This window comes from Martes martes, assembly GCF_963455335.1.
Source record: "Martes martes genome assembly, chromosome: 2".
Classification (NCBI taxonomy): Eukaryota; Metazoa; Chordata; class Mammalia; order Carnivora; family Mustelidae; genus Martes; species Martes martes.
The window spans coordinates 117,559,810-117,571,894 of record NC_137889.1 but is presented as its reverse complement, the minus strand read 5'-3'; the positions used below and the strand labels follow the sequence as shown (position 1 = coordinate 117,571,894).

Below are 12,085 nucleotides of genomic sequence, written 5' to 3'. Positions count from 1 at the left end.
AAAATACATATCTATGAGACTGCTGTTAAATATGAGATATTAGTTTATAGGTGTCAAATAATACATTTTTAACTGGACATCTTGACCAAATAGAAATCTTAGGAAAAAACTAGACAATGTTTTTCAAAGTTACTAAAAATGCTTGAAACCCATTTTGTAATATTTTACAATGTTATAAAAGCAGTAATTAAATACAATATTTCAAATACAATTTTAAAAACTTTACAGTACTTACAAGCCTTCCATACTAAAAGTTATGTTAAAAATAAGCTTTCTTAAAAGATAAAAGTTTAATATAGTTCATATTCAAGTATTTCTAAGTTAAGAGAATATAAAGTAATAATCACGTACTGTTATGGTTAGACAAGGCAAGTAAAAACTTCTCTAAGTAGAAGACAATAATTGACCAAGATTTCTTAACTGACTAGATTAGGTTTTTACAAACAATTATTTTATAGTTATCTAGGAATACTCATTTTTAATCATTTACATTTTAGAATATTTTAATTTATGGAGTTGGTCAAACATTAAATTTAGTAATCAGTTTACAGAATTAAGTTATATATATAAAATTTATTAATGTAAGAAAATTTTTAATTTTGCAGTTCTCAATTTTCCTACATAGACAATACAACACTTAGCCACAATACGTTTACCAACTTAGTACAAAATAAAATGACAACTAATGAAATAAGGCAATTAATGTAATTTAATTTCATTTAGAAGGTCATCATGATAATGGAAAATTCTTTTATTTAAAGAAAAAAAAAAAAGCCCTCCCCATGAAAGTAGGGTAAAATGACTGTTTAGAGAAGAAAAATGGAAGGGATGCTCAAATTAATACATTTTATTAATACTAAACCCTCTATATGAAAGTAGAAATTGAATCTGGAACCCAGAAATACTCGGATTCAAGAATCTGAAAATCATTAAAATGGGTTGACAACCTAAAAAGAGAGGTTAAGATGATAGCAGGGAAAATTTAGGCAGTCACAGTGAGATCCCCAGTGGGCCCTAAGTTAATTCCTAACACTGGTTATTAGCAGCCCAAAGTAAACGAAACCAAAATAAAACCTTTCACATTTCATATAAAATTAGAAAAAATGTAACACATAAATATACTAACATTAAGGATTTCACTTACTTTTAGCTTACATGGCTGAAGTAAGTTTATGATATAACAGGCCTAATTTATGTTAACTAGGCATTATGAAGATTGAAGTTCTAGGAGCAAAATTAAGTTTCTTCTCTTCTGACCTTAAGAATTTAAAAACTGCTTTATCATTAAGGCTTCCCCCCTCCAAATGCTATCATTTCATATGATACCATATGAATATATGCTTCTAATTCATATGATAACCATATCATAGGTTGATATTTTTTAAGACACTTAAAGGGATCATAGGTAGTAGACTATCACAGAAGTCAAAAACAAATGGGTGAAGCCCTCTTTTGGTTGGTTACCCATTAGAAAGTGCTTCTGCATAAAGCAAATACTGCTTTGACTCCACAAACTATGTATCATCTGGTATTTTTCAGTTAGCATAGCTTACCCATCTATATATGTGAGTACTGGTTAGTTTAATACTTATGGGTCTACCAGCCACATATAAAGGAACAAATCACATTTTTATTTAACTGCAGCAGTGACTTTTTGCATACCCTCTATTTTCTGTTTTGCAGGCACACCAAAACTATTCAAAGGGAATTTCTAAAATACCCAATAAGTTGATCAACACAAATAAAAAATATATATAGAAAATTAATGTGATTAATAACTTTAGAAATGCCATGGTTTTAGTTTCATATATCACCAGGTTTGGTCAGTCGATTCCTATTATATTTTCATGGCCTCTGAGAAGTATAAGGTTACCAGTTTCATGACTTATCTATTACAGTGTATACTAGGTTTATACCTCTGCTCAGAAGGGCAGTTTGAACCAAGACTGTTGTGTAACACAGGTGCTAGTCCTCTTTCACTCTGAGATAGTGCATTATCATTACAAAAGCTACTGCTCTCTGGAACGTGGAGCTTGGGTCTCTGGTGGTATTTCAGTCTGTATGTATCAGTCATGCAGCTATCAACTGAAAAATAGGTAGTTAATGAAATGGTTTCATTTGGACAGGTAGAACTAGAGTCTATTTCTGGTTGGCAAAATGCATCAACAATTGTACCCAAATCTGCCTGAAAATCTTTAGTTGAAAAGCTTGATAGGTGGTTCGGTGTGTTGCCAAGAGCCTCTTTTACTTGAAATGTTTCCTTAAGTCTTTCATCACGCACATATGTACCCATTTCTGAACCTGATTCTGAATCCAAACTTAAACTGTGCTTTGGAAGACTGGAAGAATTAGCTTTAAACATCTCTGTAAGTTTGACATTAGGTGTGGGATTGTTTTTCTCTGACTGTAGCACACTGGTTATAGCATATTTCTTTGGTGGCAAAGGAGGCGGTGGATTATGGCTAACAAATTTTGACATCTGACAATCATGAGACCTGTAGGTTGACTGAATTATATGTTCCCTGGACAGGGAGTTCTCAGAACAACATTGTTCCATCATAGTTTGCTGCTGGATGAGGGGAGAAGTTTCTGGCTTTAACCCAACAGGTCTCATGTGTGAAGACCACAATGAAGATGATGAGACTACTTCATTACTGTTCATTCTCTTTCCAGGAGCAGAATTATCATCATGAGAAAGTAAACCTGTTCTTTCAGAATTTTCTGCATTAAGCCACTCAGAAAATTTGCATTCACTTGAGGTTTCAAGTTTCTGTTCACCTGACTGGTGGATATGCTCTCTTGCTGCATTGTCCTGGAGTATCTGTGTACCTGAAGAAAGGAATAACTTTCCATTGTTTTCACGTGTATGTGACCTGTAACATAAAAATAAGGACAAAGCTAAAACACCATATACAAATAGGCACAATTGTAGGAAAAACAAACTTTTGTCCTGTAGTTTAACTTCTCAATATACACCTGATGTTACTTTTGTAACATAACAAAAATGGGAAGATATTTGTAACCATTAACATTTTACACACTCTGACTCCAGAATGTATGCCAAGATACATGAATGCTAGAAACACCTGTCATTACCAAAATTAGATTTCTAATAATTAGAATAATTAAAAAAATTCATTTCAACTTACACTGAAATTACATTTATTTGTGACAAAATGTAGCATAGGCTTGAAAAAAATGTTACAAGCAAACACTTCAATACCCTAAAAGCCTTCTTGACCAACATTACAAAGCTTATACCAATAGAGACAACTCTGATATACAATGCTCTAAAAGGATAGTAGACGAATTAAAAATAATTTAATGAAGATTACCTTTTTTTTTAGATAACAATTTCTCAGATGAAGATAAATGATATCACATTGCAAATTATTTTTTGTCATGAAAATTATTTTTCTCACATAAACTTCACGGAATTCAGTTAGAGCAAAATGATAAATAGAGGCTTTGCTAGGTAGATAGGAGCTGTATTTAAATTTCAGCTCCATTGCTTTGGGCAAATTACTTATAATAAAAGCCCCTAAATTTTCTCTTATGAAATACCACCCACCTCCGACAAATGCTATGAGGATTACAACAATCATGTATTGTACCTGGTACTCTGTAGGCCTTATATCCTTAGGTCTATATCCTTTTAACGATCCCCAATAATACAGGCATCATAACATTGTAGACCCACTGTTTTCAGAGTAGTAACATGGATTTTTGCCCTGACAGAGTTCCTATAATACATGCATTTAATACAAAAGATTTTAGTATTTCTAAATAGCTTTACCTTTTTATCAAAGGATTTATTATTTGTAGATGTGACTCTGGGTGGAACTCATGCGAATTACAGCCTACTTCCAAATTCTTGAGTTCTTTTTTAAAGGCTGAGGCTAGGAGAGAGAAAAAAAAAATTATTTAAATGATCTTTTCTAATTTACTGAGCATATACTTCCCCATAATTTACGTAAGGTTTCCTACAAATAGGTTATTCTCTTACAACTAACAAAAATTAATTCTTCAAGATTCAGCTCAAATAGCTCTTTTCTGAATACTTTATACAAAATAAATAGCTGCTTCTATTATCACTTGAAAACATTAGCTATGCCCAGATAACACTATTGCTGTTAGACTGCAGGGAGCTATGTGTTTCCCCTTAAGACATAGTCTTTGCTGACAAAATGTCAGGGAAATCCTGCATTTGAAGGCAGATGGCTTGGGTTGAAGTCTGCATTCACTACTTACTGGCTAGTAGCTTTAAGCAAACTTCTCAATCCCTTAGAATCTAGTTTCCTCATTCATATGAGATAATGACACCTATTTTACCTTCCTCACAGGAACATTAGGAACATCAACTGAATTAAATGTGTGGGAGGGTAATATGGTTAACATGTAAAATGTTAACACTATCACTCAGTAGCTACCATTTATTAATTGCTGACTCAAGTTGTAAGGAGTTCATAATAATTATTTCATTTAATCTTTACAAATGAGCATCATTTTTGACTTGAAAGATAACAGATAAACTTTGGTTACTCAGACTTGGGTATCTGGCAGAAATTTTCTTGAAAATTGGGGTGCCTGGGTGGCTCAGTGGGTTAAAGCCTCTGCCTTCAGCCCAGGTCATGATCCCAGGGTCCTGGGATTGAGCCCCACATCGGGCTCTCTGCTCAGCAGGGAGCCTGCTTCCTCCTCTCTTTCTGCCTGCCTCTCTGCCTACTTGTGATCTCTGTCAAGTAAATAAATAAAATCTTAAAAAAAAAAAAAAAGATTTATACAGATATATTTAAAAAAATTTTTTTTTCTTGAAAATAAAAGTGAACCTGTCATTTCTAAGGAAAACAACTAGCATTATTTATTGCCATTATATAAAATTTAAGTTTTTAGATGAAAATAAGAATTTTGGAAACTTTTATCCACCACCATGAGTTTTTAGCTTCTCAAGAATTAGAAAAGCAAAAAAAAAAAGAAAAGCTTTCTGCTAATACTTGTGGTGATATTAACAAATGCATTTTTTAAATATAAAGAAATTTATCAACATTTGGAAGACTTGTATAATTTAGCAAATCAGTATTTTCCAAATAAGGATATACTGATGTTACAAAATCATGCATGAGTAAAGTAAATCATTCTTTAAATAAGTAAATTTTCCTTTTTATAAACTAATACAGTAATTATTAACATATATAGCCTATCTAAACAAAAGCTCTTTGAGGTCCTCAATATTCTTTAATAGTATAAAAATACCCTGAGGGCAAAGCATTGCTTCAGTTGATTGAAAATAGTCCTTAGAAAATCTCAGTCACAACTGTTCTGTGACAGTTCCCCTCTTTATACCCAAGGAAGTTAGGTGACCCAAGTAAGGCTATATGACTGGTAATTGACAGCATTTAAACCAATCCAGGACTAATTCCAAAGCCAATGCCACTAAAATCTTTTGCATATGCCACTAAAATCCAAGATCATCATACAAATCTCCCCTTGAGGAAACTAGGCCCACAGAAGATATAAAAATATATGGCTTTAGCTTAAATATTCAACTAATTCCCTATACTTCTATAGAATTCTAGTAAGTTTTCAGTATTCTCCCTTATTTTTAGATGGCATTTTCATCATGTTCATTTCCTTTCATTCTCATACTCCTGACTGTACTCCAAGTCTATGAATTGAAGAATGTAAAGAAAACAAAAAGTCATTAAAGCAGCAACTTTATTTTTTAAACAATAACAAAGAAGTTTATCTTAGATGGCTTTTATCCCTAAATTGATTTTCTAGGTACATGTTTTAAAAACTACTCTGTCATTCAAAATTCAACTGGAATATATAGTTGACCAAAACATCTAAATATTATCTGGTGAAAAATCTATATTCGATTATCAACAGCCTCTGCTAGTTAAATCTTGAATTTCTTGTATAATATATATGAGAATTTAATACCCTATATTATTGCTCACACAGTAAATGTTACCTTCCAATAAAAACCTAAGATAGTAGAATGAGGGGAACTATAAGTCTAGCATTCACTTGCTTAAGATTTCACACTCCTACATCCACTAGACTGCAGTAAGTTCTTTATTATTGGACAATATGTCCCCTTTTTGTTACTTCCCCCCTACTACAATATCTAGATAAAAGATATTCAGTGGAAGTCTAGAGAATGAATAAACAATTACATGGAAAACATAACTGTTTTTTCTTGTAAATCATCCCCACCCTGTCCACCATGTTCCTGACTCACAGAACCAGGACTAGGTTAGTATAAGCTAAGATAAATCCTTACCTTTCCCCTTGACCTATCTTGAGTCTATCAATTGCCACACTAATACAAATCTTAAAAATAAAAGGCAGTATAATTTATCCCAAAGAGTGTTAGTTGCTTGTAAGCCTAACCCACTGCCAAGACTCAAAAAACAGCCTCTCTTCAACAGCTACTTTATGGGGGGTGGGGTAGTAATGTCAAAAAGAACTTCAATAATTCTTTAGCCTGAAAATTTTAAGTTGAAATTACATTATAATTATCCACTCACCTTGATTTTAACTTCAGAATGTTTACTTAACTTATCCATAATTCCAGGTTTATTATTCACAAACACCAGAAAAAACAATTCTTAAAAACCTCCTTACTATTATTAATGTATCCATATAACAGACAGCAGGAGGCAGCAGAGCTCTTATAAATATGTTTGAAATTTTAATATCACTATGGCAGGCATTCAACCAAGTGGTTTGACTTCAGAATTCCAACTAACTTAAAAATAGATGTGTTATTTTTCTCTTCTGCTGACATAAACATCCATGTGTCTTTACTGGGAATTTTGGCTCCAGGTTCTTTGCAAATCTAAAATGGTCTGATTTTTACACTTGGCACGGAAGACACCTTAACATCAAGGCAAGAAGCTTTAGTTAATAATACTAATTTTGAAACTTTATTTTTTTAAAAAGCCCAATAGTGAAAAAATCAAAATATATGATTCATCTGAAAAGATGATCTATATTTAAAATAGGCTTAGGCACCAATAAAACCAAACTGCTGTTCTAGACAATGTAATCTTCACTCTTGTTGTTTAGAGGGATTTCAAAATATAACAGCAAAACTACTATTACAAAGCCTAAACATACAAGAGCAATAATGTAATCAATGATCTGATTTATAGTTAAAAAAAGTGTTAATAAAATTTGAATACTTTGGAAAAAAATCACAAAATTTTAACTGGCCTCTTTACCTTCTTTGTTTCATTTTCCTTCTACCTCCAGAGATCTTACTCCATCAATTACTGTTCTGTTCTATTCTTATCTTAGTACCTTTCTCTTCCCTTATGCATCATTAGTTCCTTATGCTCTGTAACATAAATGCAAAACTAAGCTCTTGGTTGCTTCTTTGTCCTCTAAGTACTGCTTCTTTGAACAGACATTTCTTTACTTCTGTTTCATTAACTTTACATTGTACTATAATTTCCTAAGACATTTTATTTGAAAATAATTTCAAAAAGTTCAGAAAAACCAAGAGATTAAAACTACTACAAAAATTACCTGTATATCCTTTACCCAGATTCACCCATTAACATTTTTTTCTGAACCACTTTAAGTTACAAACATCATGGCCCTTTACTATTTCTAAATACTTCAGTCCTACCTCAAGCTTGCTCCTATTTCTAATGTTCCTCTTATACTGCTTATACTGCTTTTCCTCTATCGTAAGCTTTTCCTCTATAGTAAGCTAATGACTTACTAACTGCTAATCAAACCTGCATTTTTAATCCATATTCTGCTCAATCTGTGGCAACCTGTCTTCTTGAAACCCCATTTTCCTGGTTTCCCTGTGTTAATCTTCTCTCCTTTTTTTTCTCATCCTTTTAGCTACTCCCCATACTTCCCAAAGTGGCTCCTTCTCTCTATCCTTAGCTCATCTCTTATTTAGTAAACCCCACGTTTTTTCCTTTGTCTATTTTTTTCCTTTGTCTCCCTTTCTCCTGAGTGATGCAGTCCATGTCTATGGCATTCAATTCCCATATATGTGGCTGGTTACCAAACGAATCATCTCTCCTGAGTTGTAGACATATGTTCTTAACAGCCTAATAAATCTATTCACCTAGATGATAAATCAAAAAATAAATTTGGCATCTTCCTCTCATCCCCCCAAAATTGTTTCTTCTTCCTGTATTCTTTGATTTGGTACATTGTGTATCTACTTATGTAAGTCTCAAATAACAGCTATCCCCAGCTTCCTCCTCTTCCTCCCTTTTGTACATCTGTCATAAAAACTGACTCCATTGTCTACACTTTCTTATAAACTCTCAAATCTTCTTTTGTGATATATTGGTACTGCCTTAGTTTATGTCCTCACCTTTTCTTTCCAGGCTGTTCAAATAGTCATCTAACTACTGTTTCTCTCACTGCCCAGATTCACTCTCTACATTGCCACCAGTCTTTCTAAAATGTGAACTGGAGTGTATTACTCTCCTTGTCCTCTGGTGCCTTTCCACTTACTGTAGGATTTAAAAATAGCACAAAAGTTTCATCATGATTTGGCTTCTGTCCACTCTCTTAACTATCATCTTACAATTTCCATATACGCTCTCAGCCTTGCATAGACCAAACTACCTGTATTCTTACAATATGTGATACTTTCTCCCAACCATGTACTTTTGAACATATAAAGTCTTCTGTCTTGAATGTCATTTAAGGCATCTGAAATTCTCCTGATCAGTGACCCATTTTAAAAGAGGAACTAAAATAATCTAAATGGCACTGTGTAAATTTGAACAATATTCCCAAATAATGGCTTTAGGCAGCGTTCAAACCCATAATGACATAGGCAGAGAAACCTATGTAAAATCCTTGTCAATGAAAAAAATACCAATGAAATAATTACAATGCCACTACTATAGATTTTTAGTTCTCTGACATCAAGCAAACTTGTTTGGATTGTGTTAAAACTCATTTAAATATCAAAATATGAAAACTTTAAAAATTTCTAAAGCTCTTTAGCTTTCTAAATCTGTTAGCTACTTAAAGAAAGTGATTCTTCAGGCCAATAAGTGTGCCCCCATTTTACAAATAAGTAGGAGAAAAGTCATGCCCAAGAAAATCATACCAAATCACAAAGAATTAAATTGTGCCTTACTGAAAACAAAATCCACACAGGGTATGTTTTTAGCTTGGGAAAAAAAAAATTCCTATACCACGTTCTCAAAGGGTCAGGGAGGGGAATGCAAAGAGACACCATAAGGCAGGAACATTAACAAAGATTCTCAAAGCAAAGACCAGCTTAAAGAACTATGGCAGGCTTTGACATTTTTAAATAAGAAATAATTTTAACATAATATAATTTTTTTAAAAGATTTTATTTATTTGACAGAAAGAGACACAGTGAGAGAGGAAACACAAGCAGGGGGGAGTGGGAAAGGGAGAAGCGGGCTCCCCGCTGAGCAGGGAGCCCAATGCAAGGGGGTTCCATCCCAGGACCTTGGGATCATGACCTGAGCTGAAGGCAGCCGCTTAACGACAGAGCCACCCAGGTGTCCCTTAACATAATTTATGCGGTTAAATAAGTGGGCTACACAAAACCACAAAAAGAAACAATTGCACACTCATTAGTGATTAGTGATGATAATCATCAAACACAATCCCAGAAAAGTGCAAGTGTTGGTGAAAATATGGAGAAGTTGGAACCCTTGTGCACTGCTGATGGGAATGTAAAATAACCCAGCAGCTGTAGAAAACAGTGTGGTGGTTCCTCAAAAAAATTAAACACATAATTACCACAGGATCCTGCAACTGCACTTCTGGGTATATACTCAAAAAGAAATGAAAGCAGGAGTCTCAGATATTTGTATACCAATGTTCATAGGAGCATTACTCACTATAGCCAAAAGACAGAAACAACCCAAATGTCCATCAGTAGATGAATGGATAAACAAAATGTGTTATATCATATAATGTAACATTATTCAGCCTTAAAAAGAAATTAAATTCTGACACATGCCACACCAGGAATGAACCTGAGGACATTATATTAAGTGAAATAAGTCAGTCACAAAAAACAAGTACTGTATGATTCTATTTATCTGAGGTATCCAGAGTAGTCAAATTCATAGAGACAGAAAGTAGAATGGTCGTTACTGGAGGCTGGGAGGGAGGGGGAAATAGAGAGCTGTTTAATGGCACAGAATTTCAGTCTGAGAAGTTGAAAGAGTTCTGAAGGTGGATGCTAATGATGGTTGTAACAATGTGAATGTTCTTAACAACACTGACCTGTCACTTAAAAATGGTTAGAATGGCAAATTTTGTTATGTGTATTTTATCACAATAAAAAATATCTTTTTTTCCACAATAAAAAAATATTTTTAAAGAGGTTACACACACACTCTTTCATATTAAATGGGGAAACCCACTGCAAAGCTCTTACAGCAATGCATTCTTGACCATCAAAATCTCTTTGGTGTTGTATTTTTATTACTATCAGGAAGCAAGCATCATTTTGTAAGAAGTACTGAACTTGTAGTTATTGTTTAATTTCACCGACTTCTGCTGTTGATTTCTGGCCAGCCCTTTACTGTTTCCTGTAATACTTGCTTACCAGACTTATCAGATTTTTAAAAGAGGTGAGACATTTTATATAGGAAAGGAAGGTTATTTCCTTAATATAAGTGTTTCCTTCTGATATTATACCACTTGATAAAAACAAAATAATTTAACATTTAATCATATTCAAAGTCTGTAACCTTAAAATAATCCCCACAAAAGCCTTAAGAATGATAAAGATTAAAAACAAACTTTAAAATTTGTTCTTCATGGCTATTTCTATTGTGAAAATTTTTATCTCTTCTAATCCTCTGAATTCCAACATTTGAAAACACTGTTTTTGATTGCAACCTCAATAATCCCCTTCCTCATCCTTTTCCTTCAACCTTCTCCCCCAAATCCTTCAGGTATATCCTCTCATTAGCAGCCTGAATTCTGTACACATTCAAATATGCTATGTGTGGGTAATGGATCACCTATAATAATGCCACCCCAATAATATATTTACTATTTCCAAACTGAACTTTTCCACCAGGTTGCTTATCCATTTTTCTATCCTGTCCCGAACTCTTATGGCAGACATTAGGACTGTCCAACACATTTCAGATCCCCTTCCAGGCACAGGTTAAGACTGTACTTTTCCACCCTCTTTGAAATTAGGCTTATCTGTAAGACTTGCCTCGGCCAATGAGATGTGAGTGGAAGTACATGTATCACTTCTGGGTTGAAGTTTTAAGTGATTCTTGTGTCCTTCTTCAATCTCCTCTCCCCACAGTACTGCAAGGTTTAGAGAAGCATCTATGGAGATGGAGTCTCATTAGCGTGGGGGCCCTGAGTGTAGTAAGAAGAGGCTCCACGAGGAACTCCACTGGTCATATACTATCAACAAAAATCTCAGGTGTTGACACCTCAGATTTTGAAGTTATTACCACTGTGTATGCTAGAACCCAGCCTATCCTGACTGACACACTCCCCTCTTTGCCAGTTGCCTGAAGTGGCTACTCTCATCCTTTCAAAGCCTTTAAAAGCATGAACTCTATCAACTTCCATCCTTGTTACTCTTATCTTATCAGTAACAGGACTGTTCTTAGCTTCTTTACTCTTATTACAACTTATTCTTTACAGCTACTATTACAATATATGTAAGTAAAATTTTACCTTCAAAGTAGTTTTTGCTCTGTTGGGAGGAGGAGCTGACACATTCTATATTTAGGTTGTTTGTCTTCACCTGGTCACTAGAACACAGAAGAAAACATACACCAAATACATCAGCTATCGTGAATTATTATTTTAGTTAGAATCTGAGAAGAAGAAAGGAAATAACATGTGTTAAACAATTATTATACGACATGTGTTGTTCTAGGGGATTAATCTGCATTATTTAATTTATATCTCCACAACAACACTTAAAAGTAGTTATTATCCTCATTTTATAATAGGCGATTAAGGTTGTCAAAGTCAAATTCATTTGCCCAATACTTAAAATCCAAGTCTATCTGGTTGCAAAGCCCTGATCTTTCTACTACCCTAGGCTACCCCTTTCTGGATGTGTTAT

At 33.8% G+C, this 12,085-nt stretch overlaps 1 protein-coding gene across 1 annotated transcript in view; it reads right to left on the bottom strand.

The window, feature by feature from the left end:
• Nucleotides 1–556: 556 nt before the first annotated feature.
• USP53 (ubiquitin specific peptidase 53) overlaps nt 557–12,085 on the bottom strand; it is a 50,754-nt gene continuing 39,225 nt past the window's right edge. The window contains exons 13-15 of the mRNA XM_080797809.1: nt 11,689–11,765; nt 3,797–3,899; nt 557–2,873 (exon numbers count right to left, since the gene is read on the bottom strand). Coding sequence (XP_080653935.1) covers nt 1,886–2,873; nt 3,797–3,899; nt 11,689–11,765 — 1,168 coding nt within the window. The 3' untranslated portion in view covers nt 557–1,885. The remainder of the gene's footprint in view (nt 2,874–3,796; nt 3,900–11,688; nt 11,766–12,085) is intronic.